Raw genomic sequence first — 19859 nt, 5'->3', positions numbered from 1 at the left:
TCCTGAAAACACAAATTTCAAGCGGTTGGCCAAGATTTATAAGATCTTAAACACAAATCAAACCCCTTTTTGGGGAAAATGTATAAATTTAAAACATAGTTTAAAAAAAATGCGACTTTTTCCATAAACTGAAAAATATTAATTCAAAATCTTTTCTGGTTAGCTGAAACCACGTACGTAACGAAACGAGTTTTTTGGGAACTCATTAATTAAACACAGATGAAATGTATTGATAAAAACCCCGCGAAATTGTAACATTATACATATCTGTTTTTTTGTGTTAATAAACGGGTCGTTTTTATGATGAAGAAAACTTACAGCCGTAAATTATTTTTAGTTCTTTAAGAAAATGATTGTTACAAATAGTAAACATGTTAAGAAAATTATTATTAATTTAGCCGGTGCACGCACCAAATCAAAACGCGCTTAACCGGTGTGCGCGCCTTACCTAAGGACCTTGTTTTATTATACACAAAATAAACATTCATAAAAAAGTATCAATCTTTAAAAAATAAACATAAGAAACTCCCATGAATTTCAAAAATAAGTTTAACAAATTAAATAATAGTACTTTAAAAATATTACATAATCGCACGCTCTCAAATCTCGACTACAGTGCAACAACAACAAGAGAGAAATTTAAACTAATAATGACGCAATTGCGCTGCGTACAAATACAAAAACAATATGGAACTCATAAAAATTTTAATTCTTGGAAATACGCAAAAATTACTAAAATATTATCATAATAATCAATTTCATTCTTTTAATTGTAAAAAATCATTATAGAATTACAATTATAATAACAAAAATACCATGTTATTATAAAGAAACGTGATATTTTAGTCAATAATAAAAGAGAACTCATAAAATTAGGGAAAATAGTGTATGTCGTCTTCACAAGAGAAATCGCCATTGATTTTCTATAATCAGAGCGGGGACAGTTTTGTAGATTATAACTTCATACATGTAAATATCATCATTTTTCTTAATTTTGACTTTTTTTCTGGTAAAACATAGTTTTTCATCAAAAATTGAAATAAAATTATTTTGTATTTTTTTTACTTTGAGGACAAAAGAACGTGTCCTAACTTTTTAAGATTTTTTAACCCATCGTGACAAGCTCCCAAAACTCTAAGTTTAGATTCACCGGGTAACAATAAAATAGATTTTTTCTCTAATCACTTAAAAGAATCCAAAAAAAGTAAGGTGTCAAATTAAAGATCTTACTATTTTTATTTGTAATGACAATTTTCTTCTTTATTGTTGCATTTTTAAAACCAACTTATTTAAAAAAAAAAACTTTAATTACTTCAAAAAACGAGGTCTACAAAAAAATGATTGCATATCTAAATTCTTATTTTACATTTACTACTTACTAGAAACATCGACTAGCTATTTTTTAAATAATCACAATAGTTAGGACACCTTCTTTGAGAAATATCTAGAAAAATATTGGGCGCAAAACTATTTTCTAAACTGCGAAACTGTGCTCCCCCAAACAAAGGCCAATGTTTGGATTGTTACTTGCGGCATTCAGTTTATACACCACAACATTACCAATATCAAAACAAACATTTTTACAGCTACAAAACGACCTTTTTCGGCCACTTTTGAGTGATATGTGAACTTTTTTATTTAATATAAGTAAAAAATAGTGGCTTTTTTGTAATATTCTGTAGAAAGTTTACAACATTTTGTGGTTTTATTTGTTTAAAATCGTTTTTTAAAATGTAATGGTTTAATGATTTTAGTGAAAATTCATAATTTTGTGAAAAATAAAACCATTTCATATATAAACAATATTTTATATAAGTGATTTTAATGAAAATATTAGTTATAGTTGGTATTTTTTTTCTAACATTGATTTGTAACTATTTAGATTATAAATCTATATTTTTCGTTACGATTTTATTAATTTTTCAGACATAAAAATTACAATGTAAGGACCGACAACAAACAAAATTTCTAACTGGTGACAAATAAATTCTCACTCATATATGATTTTTGTATAGGAATGTAAATATTATTTCAATTTTCCAATTCAGGTTTGTTCGATCAATTTGATTATTACATTTACTTCCGCATACAATTTACCTGCTTCCGGCGGCCGGCAGCGTACGTTAATCTGTAAATCTCATCCAGATACATAATTGTATTAAAAAGAAACGTACTTTATCATGGGATCGATTAGCGTTTTGGTCGTCGTTATATATAACCGCCGAATGTTACTACATATGTATAAATATCTGTTCTTAAAAGTACTAAATTATTTAATAAGCAATGTCTTAAAGGGAGGGGGCGTAAATGACATCTTTTAAAACCAAAGCTAAGTGTCAAAGGGAATCAACTGAAAAATAAACTTGCTAGAACACCAGTTTATTTTAACTGAACATCAGAATGCTTTTAATTAGGTAGGTGTATATAATTAAAATTTTAAATAATCAATATTTACATTTCCTGTTTCTCAGAAAAAGGAATCTAACAAGACCTGTGTATATAGACTAGATTAGTGAATAGAACTAGACCACAATGTTCTACGCACATTTTGTGCTGGCCAAGAAGGGGCCTCTGTCCAGAATTTGGTTGGCCGCTCATTGGGACAAGAAACTGACAAAAGCTCATGTTTTTGAGACTAATATTGAGGAGAGTGTCAATGGCATTTTGCAACCAAAGGTAGGTGGTTAAAAAGACAATAATCAGAAGTACAGTGTTTTTTAGTCGTCATATATTAGTTGTTCCATTGGCAATATTAATTTCTGATTGGCAAATTTACACCGTTACAACTAGCATATTTATTGATGTTATATGTTCTTTTTTACTCTCCAGGCAATTATATATTCATTTAAATTTTGTCTCGCCAAAATATGAATTATACACTTATTTTTCAGTAATTTTATCAACAAATGATTTATGGTCAGGTATTCATTTTATTTTATAGGCAGGCCTGAAGAATTTTTTATGCTTTTTTATGCCTTATTTATTACATTTTTTTAAAGGTGAAAATGGCCTTACGTACAAGTGGTCATCTGTTGCTTGGTGTAGTAAGAATATACTCAAGGAAAGCCAAATATCTTCTAGCAGACTGTAATGAAGCTTTTGTCAAAATCAAGATGGCGTTCAGGCCAGGTAAAATAATTTATTTTTGAAAATTTTTACAACCAGTAAAAATGTAAAGCAATTTTTTGGCGATTTAACGGGCATCAATTCGCAGATACAGCTTTTCTTTTTAAACTGTGTGATCATTCTTCTTAAATTTTAAGTGTCACAGCCGCCCTCTAATTGCCAGAAATTAAAGTCACAGTTAAAATATCTGGATAAGAAACTTCAATTTTTTTTTAGGAATGGTGGACTTGCCTGATGACAATAGAGAAGCCGCTATAAATGCAATCACGCTACCTGAGGTAAATTCTATTGTAGAAATAAAAAATATATTTAAAAGCTATGAGATTTTTAGAATTCCAATAGTCAAAAATACTACAAAATTTCAAGCTGAAATTTATTAAAAAACAAAGCACAGACAATATTAAGTTTACATACCTTTAGTAACATAGTATTGAAGTAGTGTATCAATGTTACATTTGAAATCTATCTATAGGTAGTAATATTTTTCTTTAAAATTTCGGTGTATTTCTAATTGGAAACATAATAATTTAATTTTGTTTAGGTTTTCCATGACTTTGACACGGAAATGCCAGACCTGAATGATGTAGATATACATGTAAGTAATTTTCTATAAAAGGACTATAAGAGGAAACGAGTGAATTTTATTTATTTATTTGTTACCTATTCAACACAGACAACTTGTTTTGCTTAAAAATTAATCTACAAAGTAAACTAAATTAATGATTTAGTTTATTTTTTATTAAACCTTTTCATTTTTAGGCCCAGTTCACAATGAATCAGACTCGAGCGGAGGAGATTACAATGAGAGAGGACTATGGCAACATCAACCTCGAGACGGAGGACAACGGTTTCGGTGACGGAGCCAATGCTCCCGGCACGCCAGAGATGTTGAGAGAAAACGATGATTTCGGCCCAGAAAATATTAGTCTAGCTCCCCCTGAGGTAAAAATTAATAATTTTGTTTATGTCATAATTTGTATAAAAATACCTAGTTAAAATTGCTTTTGTATTCTTAAAAAATATTTTGATATTCGAGTTTGAGCCATGGACATTGGGACAAAATGTGTTCTAATGATAAAATATTTTTTTGTATTTCTATTTTTTAACGTTCAACATGTGAAACTTATTATTTATTTTTATCCTAGTCAACGCGAGATTTCTCCGTAGCTGGAGATTATGCATCAATGGCGGATGAGTCTATAGCTCCCTCTAGTACCATGTTCAGTAAGTTCATTTTTTAAAATTAAAAAATCTAAGGTATCTTTCTATCGAAATAAAAAAAATAAATGATATAAATCACCAGTTTCATATGATTTATTTTGTCCGCCTCGACGGATATTGTGTCCTGCTAAAATCAAAAGACTAGGTACCTCGATACGATTAAAAAAAAGTACAAAAATATTTCCATTTAGTTTTTTTCTTTTTCACATATTTATATTTTTCATGTTTAGAGCCAGGTTATGTTGGACGGGAAGAATTCACAGTTGCTGGTAGTGTAGCGGGTGGCACAGATGTCATGACTGCAAACCTTTTTGAGGAAGGTTCACTTTTTGAGGTCAGCATATTTTTATCTTCACAAGAAAACAAGGATTACAACATACATTTTAATCACGGATAATGAAGTCAATCATTAACAGTTATAGAATTTCAACATTTTAACAGTAAACGTATTTCAACGCATTAAACATGCACAAATTCAGTTTTTGAACAGCTCAAAGTCAACAAAAGCATGTTTATAATGGATGCACTGACTTTCAGAGATTGACAAAATATTTACCACACCTTCTGAATTACACTCTGTCGTTACTGGACGAACGGATCTCCATATATTTGGAATTAACTTTAATTACATTTGATTTGTGTATAGGATGTTCCTCCAACAATGTCTCCAAGTGAACGAGATGGACCTCCCATGACAGAGAGCTTTGTTCAAGACTTTCCAAGTAAGATTCATATTTTTTTTGCGGAATGAAGATTATTTTTATTAAAGATATTATAAAAAAACATTTGTATAAGTATTAGTGATGGCAATCCGTCGAATTTTTGGGCCGGATTCGGATTCCGGATTCTTAAAGAATCAGTCAAAAAAAGTGGTGGATTCCTTGTGGATTCCGGATTCTTATTTTTGGCGGATTCCGGATTCTAGCAATATTTTTAAATTAAGTGCTACATATGTCCTAAAAATCAATGTTCTTGGTGTTCTCTGACTCTATAATTCACTTTCGAAAATCGAACCTGATTTTAAAAGATATTATATATAATGATGAAAATCTTTGCCTTCAAAGAGGAGGAGTTGAAAGAAAAAACTCAAGACGCTAATTTTAGCCTACCAGATAAGAATCCGGAATCCGCTATTAAAAAACGGATTCCGGATTCGGATTCAAAATTGGCCAAAAATTGGGCGGATTCTGGATCCGGATTGCCAACCCTAATAGGTATAATTTGCAATCACGAATTTATATGTAATGATTGAACTCTCAATATGGAATAATTTTTAATGAACGGAAATAATTAAGGTGTACGCAGCCCTGCCTCAAGCCACGGTGACGACTACCGTCCCGCGACTCCCATGGACGACCATATGTCCCCGCCACCGTCCCCCACCCCCTCCCAGCACAGTATAGCTCCGTCAGTGGCCCCCTCAATGAGGAGCATGGCGCCCAGTGAAGCCCCTCCTCCCTCCACAGTTGATGGCAGTCAAAGTGTCAGGTAAAAATTTAATTTATTGCATTTGATTGTGACTATTATCAAACTTTGTAAATTTACAATATCAACTATGCCATAAGCTTTTATGTATTTTCTTTATGTTAATTGTGGGCTTCTTTTGTTGTTCTTTAGAACTAAAATATTGTTCTTGCTAATGCTATTTTTATACATACTCTTATGCGAAAAATAACTTCCTGAAATTCATCTTAAGTTTGATACATATGGAAGTATTTATAAGAAGTTGTTTCTATTATTTATTTGTTTTAGATCTGTAGCAGAACCTGAAGACCCCCTACCACCTACCTCGACACCAGTGTAAGTAATTTTTTAATATGTTGATATCCAGAAAATACCCTAAAACCATGCTATGAGTAGTATGTCCTATATTCCTTCTGGAAAGCAGAAAGTCTGCTCCGGTTGTGAGATATTTTTCTACATCTCTGTAGTTATAACATGTCGTGTCTGGCGCATGAAATCATTCAAGATCCATATAAACTACTTGATTGTTTCATTTTAAACACTTTATTATTTCATTTTTGAATTTCCTTAGCCTAATATTGCTAAACAAAATATTAAGTATTTGACAAATATTAGACTTGTATTTGTCAATCCACTGGATGGAATTGAATAAAAGATGAATTAAAATGTTTAGGCCGGAGAGTCCAAGGCCGGAAGCTGAAGAAAATACAACAACATTGATTCACGATGAGGCAGAGAGCTTTGCTCTGGCACCCATAGAGTTAGATGCAACCACCATGAGAGGAATAACCAAAGCTAAAAGGTAAAATTTAATCCTACATGGTTACTGTTAGTTTTAAAAATGGTTGGAGAAAATGAGCCCACTGAATTGCAATGATTATGTAAAAAAAAGAATTCATTTTTATGAATTAATACTTTTTCAAATTGCAATTATTTTGGCTTTTTTACGCTTAAAATTTCATTAAAAAACGTGTATAAAATCTTGCTTATTTTAACTTTTTGCCATTTTTTTTAAACAGACCAAAAACAATAAATACTAATTTATTTTTTATTATTTAGGAAAAGAAAATTAGTGGTAGACGAGATCAAGGCCATTACAGGAGAGGAGATGAAGGCACAACTTTCAGATACCTCAGATATTGTCACAACTTTAGGTATACCTTGATAGATAGATAGATGTTTAGACAGATAGATACAGAATTGTAGTTAATTACACAATTTTTAGATACTTTAGATAATGTCACAACTTTAGTTATACCTTGATAGATACACCTAAACAGATAGATTACAGGAGTGTATTTAATAGATACCAGTAAAAACATTTAAAACAGTGTTCAGTTCACTAAAAAATTATATCTTTACTATTTAATTCGCTTTTTATCTTATACTAGTGGCTTTGCCTCCAGACTTTAGCTAATTGGTTCAGTGGTTACCAAGATCGTAAGCTTCAGATGGACAGACAGATATCGTTCTACTTTGTATTATGATAACTAAGAATTGCTTGAAAAGTGACGTTCATGTTTCAATGTTTTTTTAACATGAAAAATTTTTGATGATATTTTAAGAAAGCGAAGATAATAAAAAAAACTTATTAAACACTTTTAGAGCTATTAGATTTATAAATCAGACTATAATTTTCCTTTCATTTCAGACTTAGCTCCACCAACGAAAAGATTAATGCACTGGAAAGAAACTGGAGGTGTTGAGAAACTGTTTGCTCTTCCTAGCAGAACTCTTTACTCTAAGTAAGTTTCAATAATGGATATACAATGCGTTGATATTGTGACTGGGGAATTTTTTTCTCTATAGGAGTAGAATGGTAAAATCCTAGGGGAGTGTCGTTATAAACGTGAAAATTACATGCAAAGATTAAACTATAAATTGAGAATAAAACTTGTAGCACCTTAAAGAATTTGAGCGTAATTCTTTAAATTTTAGACAATTTCTTTACTAAAGAAAGTACAAACGTTTGCTAATATTCTTTAAGCTAGGTAGGTATATGAAATTGAAGATTTCATCTAAACTCTTCTTTTATTTTTAGTATGATATTTAACCGATACACCAAGAGTTTACGAGTTAAGCCAGGAGGAGACGAACCGGTAACATTTTAATATTATTATTAATTCGAAGATTATGTCTTAAAATTTTATTTTATTACCTAACTAAAAACTTTAGTTTAAATACCTAAATTTTAAGAAAACAATGGAAAATATTTGGTAGGTAGGTAAAGATTATTATTAAATGCATTTTACAAAACTATTTATGTTTTCCTAAAATCTTACCTATTGAAAAACAAAATGGAAATTTATTTTGAAATAGGTACCTATTAGTTAGAACTTTTGACCAAGTTTTTACGATATTTTTTTCAGTTTGAAGGTTTGCCTTTTTTGGAGGATGACCCTAACTTTAGTTATGTAGAAGAAAGAGAAGAACCTGAATTCCAGGTATTATTTAGCAGGGATAAGAGGATAGGGCAGTTTAAGAAAAAATGTATCGTTCTCAAATTCACATTGTGTGTAATTTGTTTTGATGATATAAATGAATTTATAAATTATGGTCCTTTTTCTGTCACTTTGTATATCTTCCCCTATGGAAATTTTAATTCCATTTAAAAATTGTATTTTCAAGGATTTGCTAGGTAATTATTATAATGCGGAGCTTTCACGTATGATACAATCCCATAATACGAACCATGAGTTTTTTGGACAATTTAATTTGCCTAAGTAATGTTTTATCATATTAAATAAATACTTCTATAGCAAAACAAGGATGACAACATCCATAAAAGCGAAGCACTGAAACGGTAGGACAAACGGACATTAACACTTGTATAGTGTCTAAACTGATTTATCAGAATATAAAAGTATAAGAGTCGAAGCAAAATTGTAAGTAAATTTGTTGAAAAACTTCTTGATACAGGATAAAGTTTATTGAGTTTATGGACATACTTACATTTTTAGGATTTGATAATAGAGTTGCTTTGCTTAAAATATTGTTCTTTGTTGTCCCAGGAATCAATATACCAAAAATCAGATCAAACGGATAATTAGATCACATAAAAATTTGCTGTTAAAAAATTAGAAAAATCAACATGTTTAAAATGGACGTACGGACATTCTGGTAATGATTATAGAGTTGCTACGCTTTCTAAATCGTACCTAACTACTACAGGAATCATCATGCAAAGTTTGAAATTGATAGGACAATTCTAACATGCCTAAATTAACGAATAAAAGCTATCTATCTCGGACGGACGGACGTACAGACGGACGGACGGACCGACCCTAATTATAGAAAAGCTTCGCTTTTAAAAAAACAATAAAATAATCTTTCGTTCCAAAATATGTACAGAAATGTGGAATAGTGTGATCTGTTACTTCCTGCAATGTGCTCTCATTGGTGCAAGTAATGGATTGATTATCTAGAGTAGAGACTGTCTATATTTATTATTGATATTAATTTGTTCAGGCCCCACTACCTCCCAAACGTGAGAATAGAGGAAGAAAAAGAAAAGTAACTTCAGAGTTCAATACAGAAGCACAGTCCGAATATATGAGATATCAGGTACATATTCTAACAATAAAATTAAAGAATGTTAAATCATTCTAGGTATGTTCGGGTTCTCCTTAACAGTGTTGATTCTCATAGGTCCCGTGAAGGTTTATACCTATTTTGGGGGAGGGTACCACCACCCTCCCAAGTGCCACTAGAGGCCTCAAGGGGGCGTAGCTACTAGTTTTTTTTATACAAACTAGCAGTGTTCAAAATGTAGTGAAGGTCTAATTTTATTTATCATAATTGAGAGTGTACATCGATTTCTTGTCATCTACTTTCTCATCTCTGATTATTATTATCAATGTTTTTTTAGGAGGAATTAATACGTGCAACAGAACAAAGCGCGAAGGAAGAAAGAGAACGACAAGAAAAGAAGTAAGATTTTATTTATTGTCAGACAGACATACACTAATTGTAGAGCAACTGCGATTTAAAAAATAAATATCACAATTTTGTAATATTTATTCCACACATTTATGAGCTAGAATTTTTTTACAAATTAGGTATAAACATTAATGGCATTAGCTACATAGTACTTAGCATTCTAATGGTTTACATTTCTTTCTTGATTGTTTAGATGTTTTAGTACATCAATGAGCTGACTTAAAGTCTCAGATGTTCTTTGCAGCTTTATCTTGTCTGCTATCCTTCCTTCGTTTCTGGCTGCTATTTCAATTTCTTAGATTTAAGATACATAAATTTAATCTTAAAAAATTATAAAAATGGGTAATTGGAAATAAGGAGGTTTTATTGACAATTAATGAATATGTTTTATTTGTATACTTTATAGTTTATAGTGAATACAAACAGGTGTTAGTTAGATTCCAGTCGTAAAAAGTAACTTTCTTTGACAGAAGTACAGAAGGACGTTGTAAGGTTTGTTATATGTTAATTGTTCTGTAGCAATAATCTAAGAAATCCCTGGAAGGTTTAGTTCTTCTGGATGATATTTTAGTGCATGTTCTATCTGCAGGTTTTCAAGCTCACCATGTCTCAGGGGTAGAAATGGGCTATTTTGCGGATTTTCTAGATAATCAGGAACTCGAGGCAAATCTTGGTGAACTCCTGCTAGCTGACTTTCAAGAAGGTGTTGGTGTTCTTGGTCGTGTTGAAGTTTTTCTCTAATTGCTGCTAAAAAAATTGGATCAATTCATAAAAATGAAGATTAAAAATTAAGATGATGATGGAGTATCTTCATACATAAAAACAGTGTTGCGGATCCGGATCCGCAAGGATCCGCATTTTTTAGTCTAAGGATCAGGATCCGCAAAAAAATGCGGATCCGGATCCTGGGGTATAAATTTATGGAAAAATCTACCTAAATTTATATAAAATAGTCACTTACAAATTTACAAATTTTACAAAGGAGGACATCATCTCAGACATTCTCGTGATGAGAGCCAATCTTTAAGGTTTTGGTTCAGACTTGAAAATTAAAAGTATATTTGATTTCGACATTAAAGAATAAATATTTTTTGAAAAATTTGGTGATTTTATTTTTATTGTCAAGGATCCGGATCCGCACTGACCAAATTTGGAGGATCCGCAACACTGATGATAAAAATAAATACATAGGCGTGCAAAATATTTTGGTTATATTTATAGAGTTCCTAATTTAAAAAAATAAAAGTCTCGCAAGGATCAGACAATTCTTCCATGTTAAAACATCCCACGGACCCTAATTACAAAAAAGCTTCGGGTTTACCAACCTGCGGCAATCAATGGAGGTGTTTGAAGATGTGACTTATGAAGAGGATGTTGCAGCACAGGGTGTTTCTGTTGAAGTCTTGGATGTTGTCCTTGTAGATGTTCTTCTAATTGATGAAAATTGTGTAGATGCTCTTGTGGTAGTTGAGGATCAACTTCTTGATTTGTATGGTGATGAAAATCAAGGGGAATTCCTGAAGAATATTCATATCTTATAATTTAGGCCCGTGTGTTCAGTAATATCTCAGAGATTCCTGCCGGGCTATATTAGTTAAAATGCTTTTCATTGGTCCTTGCAGGTTTGAGGCCATTTTATACTTAAATATGTTTATAGAAGTTAAAGATTGTTATCTACCTGTAATTTGTGGATAGTCATAATCACAAAAGGGTTCATCAGTTTGCTGAGGAAAGGGTAGGCGATCTTCTTGAATATGTCCAGGCCTTCTAGTACAAATGATTATATTGAATTCTTTATAGACCTAGGAAGCTAAATTAAAAGAAGTTAAAAAAAATTAGTTTTACTGTATTTTTTAAACCGCAGCTAAGAAAAACATAGTTGAGAGGACGGATAGACTTGTGGAAAAATTAGATTATAGGGTAGGTTCGCTGTTAAAATAATATCAAATTTTATATCATTTGTTCCTTGGTGGTTGTAGTTGTTCAAACTCATAAAATTCTTTAGGATATTCAATATTTTCTTTGAAATCAGCATTACTCAGAAAGCTAGCAAGTTTCAGAAGTATAGATTCTTCTGTTAAATCATTATGCTTGTTTTCTGTGTGCATGGCGGTTTCTTTTGCAATCTCAGCTTCATGAACAGGTTTATCTTCATGCTTTTCTTCTAGTAAGCTAACTAGTCGCTCTATAAGCTTGGAGTTTTGAAAGATTTCTGGTTCTGAATTGGGAAATCTTAATAAAAAATCTTTGTTTCAGTTAAAATCATTGATAATATGCCTTAGAAATAAATATATTTCATATTTTTTTCATAAATTAGAATAAACTCCACAAGAGGAAGGTCTATTAAGTAAGTAGTATCAAGAAGAAAGAAAACTATCATTTGATTGTTCATTTTAAGCAATTCATGACTTAAAAATCCGCTAATAAACAAGACAGTTCTATATATTTACCTTCTACCCTGTTCTTGAATATTAGCAGGGACAGCCTCGAACGCAGGAAGGTTGCTCAATGGAAAATGTTGTCCTTGTCTTAAATCCTGAAAATTAACATTATTAACTGAATTTGGCAAGGATATAAAAGCTTTTTTTTCTGACAGTTGAGAATTATTTGGGTTTTTTTCTATATAAATGAGCATTTTAAAAAGTTGTAATACCTGATCTAAACCTTCAATACGGATTCCCATCCATAAAAGCAACAAGGCTGTATTTAACATCTTAATAAAGTTAGATTTTTAAAATCAACAAGTAGGTTACAATAAACTTTTTGTTATTATAAAACTATAAGTAGGTGATGTAGTAAAGAAGGATTTTTACCATATTCTTGCAAATGTTTCTTTAGACTGTCCGATAGGTATTTATGGCGACTAGTAAACATTTTAGAGAGAAATGGTTTACAGGGGCAAATACTTGCAATTGTACAATATTTATATTTTAATTTTAATCATATGTGTGTACCATAAGTTATTTAGAATGCATTTGAATTGTTCTTTAATCTGTTTCAATAATTTCTAAAAACAGCCCTAATCTAAACAAGGTTTACAACATCCATTATCGCCAACCTACTAAATAAGATATTTATTTTGAAAACATTCATAGACGGAGTGATAATATGCGCAGCCACTAGAATTATTTTTTCCCTGTACGGAATAACGGACATTTAAAGTTATAGATAAGCTTTGCTACTGAAAAAAAAACTAAGACGGTGCTTTCTAAATACCATTGAGTTAAATGCTCCCTGACATTTTACTTGAGAAAAACAGAAAGTTTCCTTCTAGATGACTTTGGTTTTAAAATTACATTTTTAGAAACACAAAATAATACATCTATTTGATTTATCTCTTAATATTTATTGTTGTCATTGACTAAAACAAAAATATTACAAAATCCGAGAGGGGGTTATTTTGGACTGTTATAAGCACGTTCTCTTATTTGTTGCCTTAAAGCTTTAAACCCTTTACTAAACCTTAACTATTAAGTGGTTGGTTCAAAATACCAATGTTTAAACTTTTCAACCAATAATTTTAATCTTAAGAAGGGAGGGGTAATTTTGTTTAATTAAATTTGGGATGTACACAGGGTTGTCATTTTGGGCGGGCGGTTTTGGGCCGCCCAATATAAGGTCATTTTGGGCAGTTTTGGGCACCCCCCTTTTGGGGGAAGAGAAAAAGGGGAGGGGGTTAAAAAAGAGGGGGGCGGGCGATATCCTTATACTAAAGTAACAGGATGTGTGTCTATTTGTTTGTGTGTCTGTGTGTTTGTACCGAAGGATCTCGCTAACCGCTGAACCGATCGGGTTCTCCTTAACAGGGTAGCTTCTCATAGGTTCTGGGAAGGTTTATAACTATTTTGGGGGAGGGTACCACCACACTCCTAAGAGAAATCGCCCCTGGAAAAAAATTACACTCCCCCAAAAACTTTTTTAAAAATTTTTAAACTAAACAAAAAATGGGGGGAGGAACTCCCCCCCCCCAAAAAAAAAAAAAAATTATTCCCCCCCAAAATTTTTTTTACTTTTTCTTTTCAAATCTAATATAATAATTGGATTATCAAATTTGACTCTCCCCTCCTCAAATGCCCAAAGAGGCCTCTAGGGCCGTAGTCGCTAGTTAACTATATAAATTAGTAAGCTTTTTTGTATCTAGAGAAGGATTTCGCTAACTGCTGAACCGATATGGTTCTCCTTTCCAGTGGAGCTTTTATAGGTCCTGAGATGGTTTCAGGCTATTTTATTTCTAATAAGTCTCGGTATGGTTTTAGGCTATTTTATATCCTTTTTATATGTTTTTTATGACATTTGCCCAAAAAGGGTGCCCAAAACCACTTTTGGGCGCCTAAAACACTTTTGGGCAATTGGGCCGCCCAATATCAAAAAAAAAGTGCCCAATTCGACAACCCTGGATGTACATCTATTTATCGTCCATTATCTAATCTAAGATTCCTACATATTAGAAAGCTGTTAGGTATTAAGTTTAGATTTAATTTTTATTTCTCTCTTAAGGAAAAAAGAGGAAGAACTTGAGAGAGCGGCATCCGAAGCTCCATCAACACCTGCCAGATCAAGTCCGCCTGCCACGCCTGTGCATGACCCTCATGAGCGTGCTGACAGCCCTACTGCCGCCACTCCGCAGCCCCATAGTCCAACACCTTCATCTACTCAACAACAGGACGACGAACATACGGAGGTAAAAAATGGAGCAGAAATGCATTTTATAATGAAGCTGTAGTGAGAAAGAAACAGGAAGGGAGGGGACATTGGACTGTAAATTACAGTGATACTCAGTTTCTTTTTAACCTTATCATCTTTTTTTTCGTTGGCTCAAAAACTTTGAGTAGGAAGTTTATTGAATATTGATTAGTTGGCTCCAAACTAATATTGTCCAAACTTTTAACAAATAATTACCTATAATTTACCAAATGAGTTAGTTTATCATCATAGGGGATGTATTGCATATTAAATTGTTTTCCATTGTCTTATCCCTTTAAATCCCTGAACATAATATAGAAACAAAAGTACCTACCTAGGTATCTTAAATGTTTCCTGGTTTTCTTGTATTTTATGAATTTGCATAATTGTTTTTTTAGTTGTAGTTCAAGACTAGACTACCTAAACGTTTAAGAAATCAACTTTAAAGCTTTAAAGAGACGAATCTATTTACCTTAAGTAACAAACGAATGGTGTAGACTCATCCTAAATAGAGGTAGAAAAGTTAAGTCTTTACAAATGAGTTATTTATTTCATATTTTTTATTGTTTTTTAGTTGAATGACTCACATGGCCTGGACTCTTCTAAGGAAAGACCTGACTCTAGGCTCAACCAAACCAGTCCTACACACCATAGCTCTCCAGCGGTAAGTCATTTGTTTTGTAGCTCAGTCACTCTGCAACAAAGAAATGTTTACTTAACAGTAATCTTAAGGTGTATTTTTAGTTTATTTATATCTTTTTGATAGCTGGCTTTCACTGCACAAGCTACGTTTGGATATTGTCCTTGCTTTGGTGTTGGAAATAAAGATAGCATGGAAACCCCATTCTACTATTCCACTTTTATTAGTAGCGAAGCTACTCTATAATTCAAAATGTCATTCTGTCCGTCCGTCTGTTTGAGACAAAAAGGGAGAAACGTGATTTTCTTGGTTCCTATAAAAGATATAAGGCTAAAACTTCTTGCCACCATTCCCATCAATATGGAGCATAATTAATTATTAAACATCCGTAGCGGTCGGACTGCTTTTAAGCAGCTTTTTAGCCGCTTTTACTTTTTTACAACAGATTTTCTCTGATCCTACAAATGTTACACGGCTGAAACTTCTTGTCCATATTTCTTTCATTATGCACCATAATTAGGCATAAAAAATCTATGTTAGTCTAACTGCTTTTCTTTTACAACATTTAAAGACATAACCTTATTTTTCTAAGGTTTCGTGATTTAAAGTTTTTACATATTCTCTCTCTTTCTTGTTATGAAAACAAATAATCTAATCTATAACTCACTTTGTCCGTTAGTCTATTTCATAATAGATTTTATGCTTTGCTACTTATGGATGTTGTCATCCTTGTTTTCTATTATTACTTGCATTCATAATTCTTATATTACAGAGAAGCCACGGAGACGATGGTCCCGCAAGTCCCGGGTACCACGAGGATGCCGAGAGCCACCACCCAGATGATGCCTCAGCCGCCGGCGGTCTTGCCCGCGCGGCTTCCTCCCACCATGGCGAATATCCGGCCGCACGTTCGTCGCACCACGCCTCTTCCTCACACCACGGCGGAGCCGCGGATGAACACAGCCTTCCGCCGGACGCAACCCCACGCAGTAGGCGCAGTGGAACTCACGGCGGTACTTCAATCGCCCCGCCTGTCGCTGCCGATGGCTATGCTACTCCCGCCCGACCCGACGATCTTTTCCCAATTCCGCCGCGCGCAAGCCTTAACCAATCCGAGTATACTGATCAATGGGTTGAACAGGCGGCCACTGAAACGGCGACCGGAACCGCTATTCCACCGCCGCAAACGCCGATGCACGGCGATGACTGGGGTAATGACAATGATGACGGTGGAAATTATCTTGACGATGGCATGGGAGATGAAAATATTGATGGGGATGAAATGATGGGCGAAGAGGAGACTATTGAATCATTTGAGGACAGAGTGCTTAATAAGAGAGCGGCTCAGCTTCATAGGTGTGTAATATCTTTATTAGGAAACATTTATAAATATTTTTCTCGTATTCATTCGTATCCGGTGGATAGGAACCGGTTCTCATTTGTACGAAAAAACTATGTTTAGCATCGTATTATATCCAGCTTTCTACAAATATATAAAATGTACAATCAAAGGCACGGGCTAAAAAAACTGGTGCTAATCTTATAATTGTACATTTTATATCCGCGGAAAGCCGTTTTTAATACGATGCGAGAAATAACTACTACGAGCAAATGTCATTCAAGTAAAAATATTCAATAACAGTCGCAGTGTGGCGAAACTCATGACAAACTGTAAAGTTAAACCTAAGCAAATTAAAAGAGTAGGTATATCTTTATCTCCTACTTTTATTGTATTTTGTCTTTTATGAATTATGATATTAATAAAGAAACAATAAAGAAATATCGTTTCCATCGTAATGACATACCTTCGTTTGAAGAGCATTATTAAAAGAATTTTTGTCATTTCAGGAACCTTTCCCGTAAGTTTGATGCAGAGCAGGGTGGTCCACTTCGTTTGTTGGGTATGCTGAGGCGGAGTGATAAGAAACAAGCAGCCACTAAGTTCTACTCTTGTCTTGTGCTTAGTAAGGTAAACAATATTTTTTTCAGATTTTTTGGTACATAAATGAATTACTATTTGTTAACAATAACGGTGATCACACTAGAGGCACTTAAGGGGTGGGTAGATTTTTTTTATTTCGACAACCTCTTTTTTTATTTTAGATTTAAAAAGAAAAAGTTGAAAAAAATTGGAGGGGGGGGGCGATTTCCCCCCAAATTGTTTTAAACCTTCCTAGGTCCTATGGGAAGCTACCCTGTAGAGGAGAACCATATCTGTTCATTGGTTTAGCTTGAACCATTTTGTGTCCTATTAATTCACCGTTTTAGCGAGTAATAATCGATATATGATAATCACTTGGATGTAGCACCAGATTTTTATGTTCTCCAAAAAAGTAATACTACCAGCTGACTAAAAACGATACCCCCCATCAACTCCCTTAAGCACATCCCCTCCCGTCCTACTGGATGAACGAACTGATCAATAAATGAGGTTTATATTTCCAACCTAAATTAACGACAAAGGGTTAAGTAGCTTGTGAAATATTGCGTAAAGTTGTGAGTAAGCTTCCAATCAAAAGCGATTATTAAGTCTAACTGTTATTAAATACGCGTTTAATTATATTATGCGTTTTGTCAATATTAAGAACAGTTAGACTTAATAATCGCTTTTAATTGTAAGCTTACTCACAATTTTACGCAATAAGCAACTTATCCCTTGTTATATGTCAATATATCCACGTATTATATATCTATTCCATTATTATTCCAATACTAACTGTTTACCTATTGGTCCAATTAAGTGATTGGGGATCTATACCTTCTATATTCATTGCTTTTACATTAATTTCTTTTGCAGGTGCGAGCTGTCGAAATTGACCAAGAAGAGATTTTTAGTGATCTTGTACTTAACAAAACTGAATTCTTTGAGGGCGCGGCTTCAAGTCTATAGACACATTCTATCAATATTATTTCCACAATTTTTAGTTATTTAATTATTCAAATAAGGCCTCAAAAGTCTTAACACGCAAAATATGGGGATGGAAAAAGGCTTGGAGAGAAAAAATAAAAGAAAAATGTATGAAATGAAAATTTTAGTGTGGCCTGAAATATGCAATAAAAAGTTGAGTGTAAAATCATTTGTAAACAAACATAACTCATAAAGAAACCTTGCCCTAGTAGTCGGGAAAGGGTGAAGGAAATTATTTATTATTATAATTATTGTTATTGACATTTGTTAATCATGAATTTTCCAGTATTTTTTATCATTGTCTTTTTGTTCGTGTAAAAGGGGGCTATCCATTAAAAATGTAAAAAAATAGTCGAGCAACTGAAAACAGTAGGTCGAATAAGTAAGCTTATAAATTTTCTAGAATAATTTCTAATAACCTAACCAATTCATTTTTAAATTAAAAATAATTGCTGAAATTTCGGTATCACTGCTTTTAGTCGCAAAACTAATTACCACTCGTTTGTGGATAGTCCCCTTAAGTTGTCACCTTTAGGGACTTATTTTAACCATTAATTAACAAATAGGTTTATTACCCAATTTATCTTTTTAAACATTTCTTACTACAAAACCTCTAAAAATTTAAAACGCATGATTAAAATTGTCTTTCATAGATTTAAAAAGTAATGGTTAAACCTTAATTTAAAATAAATGTTAAGTTATAAATAACTTATTAATACAACCTTTTTTTGGTGTAGGTACATGTATTGTTTTAAAAAACTAATGGAGACTGTAATGAAATGGGTGTTTTTTGTCACAAAATTAAAATTTCGTAAATTGCTCATGAACAAATAAAATAAAATTTTAGTTAATTAATGAAAGAAAATAAATTGTTGTCTGTGAAAAAGTTTTAAATTAGCATTTTTGTATTAACGCTATTCTAATCATTAAACTTATATGTTGATGATAAGTCGAATGCGAATACAAAAATTCTTATTTAGAAACTTTTTGATGGACAATGAAATAGATATGTCAAATAAATTATTTTATATCATAATTAATTATGAAAAATAGTGAGCTTTTATACAATACAAGATTATGTTTAAAGTACTAATAAAAATATAAAAGTAATGTATTATATATAAATTGTTGTAATGACCAAAATTTTGAAAACAGACACAAATTATTTTAATCATATTTCATATTTTTCCAATTAGCTTAGAAGACACAATAGAATATACTTAAATTTTTTATAGAAAAATCAAAATTAATGGATTTTATTAAAAAATTGGATGTTTTCCCCGATTTTTTATAAGTATTGCATAAAATAGTCCTAACATTGTTTTTTTAATGAATTTGTTATTAATGTTTGTCTTTGCAGTTTTTTATTTTCTTTCTGTTTTTTCAACAACAAAAAATTTATCTTCTACATTAAAAAAAACAGAAAAATTCAATGAATTTTGTCCCTAAATAAAATGAATTGTTTACTAACATTGCACCAAAATAAATGAATTTTTTTTATTATCATTATATTTAATATTATACAAAAAAAATGTTGTAATTTTTCTTTGTTATTAGCGATATTATTATTATAAATACTGTTTCTAAATATATGTACAAATAGTGGAATCCATTTCTTACTTTTTTTTGATCGCGATTAGAATTTTAAAAGGAAAATTAACGCCAAGTTCTATAAATCCAGCAAAAGAAGGGTCATAATTGGTTTGGGTATGTAACTATTTTTAAGTCCTAGTTATTGAGATGCAATTCTAGTGGCGTACACTTAGTAAGTTTGCTAGGGTGTGAAAACAATGTTGTTATATTTAAATTAATTCGAGGTGGGTTTTAGAGGTAAACCTACCCTATACCCATTTCCTCATAAATCTTATTAAATTTTCA

The 19859-nt window shown here is 32.1% G+C and overlaps 3 protein-coding genes across 3 annotated transcripts; 1 reads left to right on the top strand and 2 right to left on the bottom strand.

Moving 5' to 3' along the window:
• The first annotated feature begins 1538 nt into the window (after positions 1-1538).
• vtd (RAD21 cohesin complex component verthandi) lies at positions 1539-19589 on the top strand. The gene is made up of 22 exons (XM_080167993.1): positions 1539-2676; positions 3000-3129; positions 3343-3404; positions 3668-3721; positions 3886-4068; positions 4272-4350; positions 4578-4681; positions 4994-5069; positions 5643-5835; positions 6100-6147; positions 6485-6613; positions 6871-6965; positions 7463-7556; positions 7853-7910; positions 8181-8255; positions 9280-9375; positions 9680-9741; positions 14248-14431; positions 15008-15097; positions 15846-16429; positions 16922-17042; positions 17871-19589. The coding sequence occupies exons 1-22, from the start codon at positions 2533-2535 to the stop codon at positions 17961-17963; spliced, it is 2754 nt and encodes a 917-aa protein (XP_080024119.1). The 5' UTR covers positions 1539-2532; the 3' UTR covers positions 17964-19589.
• On the bottom strand, positions 10249-11627 carry LOC145324025 (uncharacterized). The gene is made up of 4 exons (XM_080166658.1): positions 11610-11627; positions 11429-11552; positions 11076-11267; positions 10249-10497 (listed from the first exon to the last, which is right to left on the bottom strand). The coding sequence occupies exons 1-4, from the start codon at positions 11625-11627 to the stop codon at positions 10277-10279; spliced, it is 555 nt and encodes a 184-aa protein (XP_080022784.1). The 3' UTR covers positions 10249-10276.
• LOC145324225 (uncharacterized) lies at positions 11705-12465 on the bottom strand. The gene is made up of 3 exons (XM_080166848.1): positions 12404-12465; positions 12201-12286; positions 11705-11982 (listed from the first exon to the last, which is right to left on the bottom strand). The coding sequence occupies exons 1-3, from the start codon at positions 12461-12463 to the stop codon at positions 11706-11708; spliced, it is 423 nt and encodes a 140-aa protein (XP_080022974.1). The 5' UTR covers positions 12464-12465; the 3' UTR covers position 11705.
• Positions 19590-19859: the final 270 nt, after the last annotated feature.

This window comes from Acartia tonsa, chromosome 7 (assembly GCF_053477335.1).
Source record: "Acartia tonsa isolate MP-2025a chromosome 7, ASM5347733v1, whole genome shotgun sequence".
Lineage (NCBI taxonomy): Eukaryota > Metazoa > Arthropoda > Copepoda > Calanoida > Acartiidae > Acartia > Acartia tonsa.
Note: the sequence above shows the minus strand (reverse complement) of the source record. Positions and strands in the feature narration are given on the sequence as shown.

Excerpts from the sequence above, each read along its gene's own strand:
- vtd (XM_080167993.1), top strand. The coding sequence starts at position 2,533 with ATGTTCTACGCACATTTTGTGCTGGCCAAGAAGGGGCCTCTGTCCAGA. Across the intron at positions 6,966-7,462 it reads AGATATTGTCACAACTTTAG|ACTTAGCTCCACCAACGAAA; the intron begins GTATACCTTGAT and ends CTTTCATTTCAG. Across the intron at positions 16,430-16,921 it reads AGAGCGGCTCAGCTTCATAG|GAACCTTTCCCGTAAGTTTG; the intron begins GTGTGTAATATC and ends TTGTCATTTCAG.
- LOC145324225 (XM_080166848.1), bottom strand. The coding sequence starts at position 12,463 with ATGTTAAATACAGCCTTGTTGCTTTTATGGATGGGAATCCGTATTGAA. Across the intron at positions 12,287-12,403 it reads GTATTGAAGGTTTAGATCAG|GATTTAAGACAAGGACAACA; the intron begins GTATTACAACTT and ends GTTAATTTTCAG. Across the intron at positions 11,983-12,200 it reads ATTCAAGAACAGGGTAGAAG|ATTTCCCAATTCAGAACCAG; the intron begins GTAAATATATAG and ends TTTTTTATTAAG.
- LOC145324025 (XM_080166658.1), bottom strand. Across the intron at positions 11,268-11,428 it reads TGACTATCCACAAATTACAG|GAATTCCCCTTGATTTTCAT; the intron begins GTAGATAACAAT and ends AATATTCTTCAG. Across the intron at positions 10,498-11,075 it reads ACCTCCATTGATTGCCGCAG|CAGCAATTAGAGAAAAACTT; the intron begins GTTGGTAAACCC and ends CAATTTTTTTAG.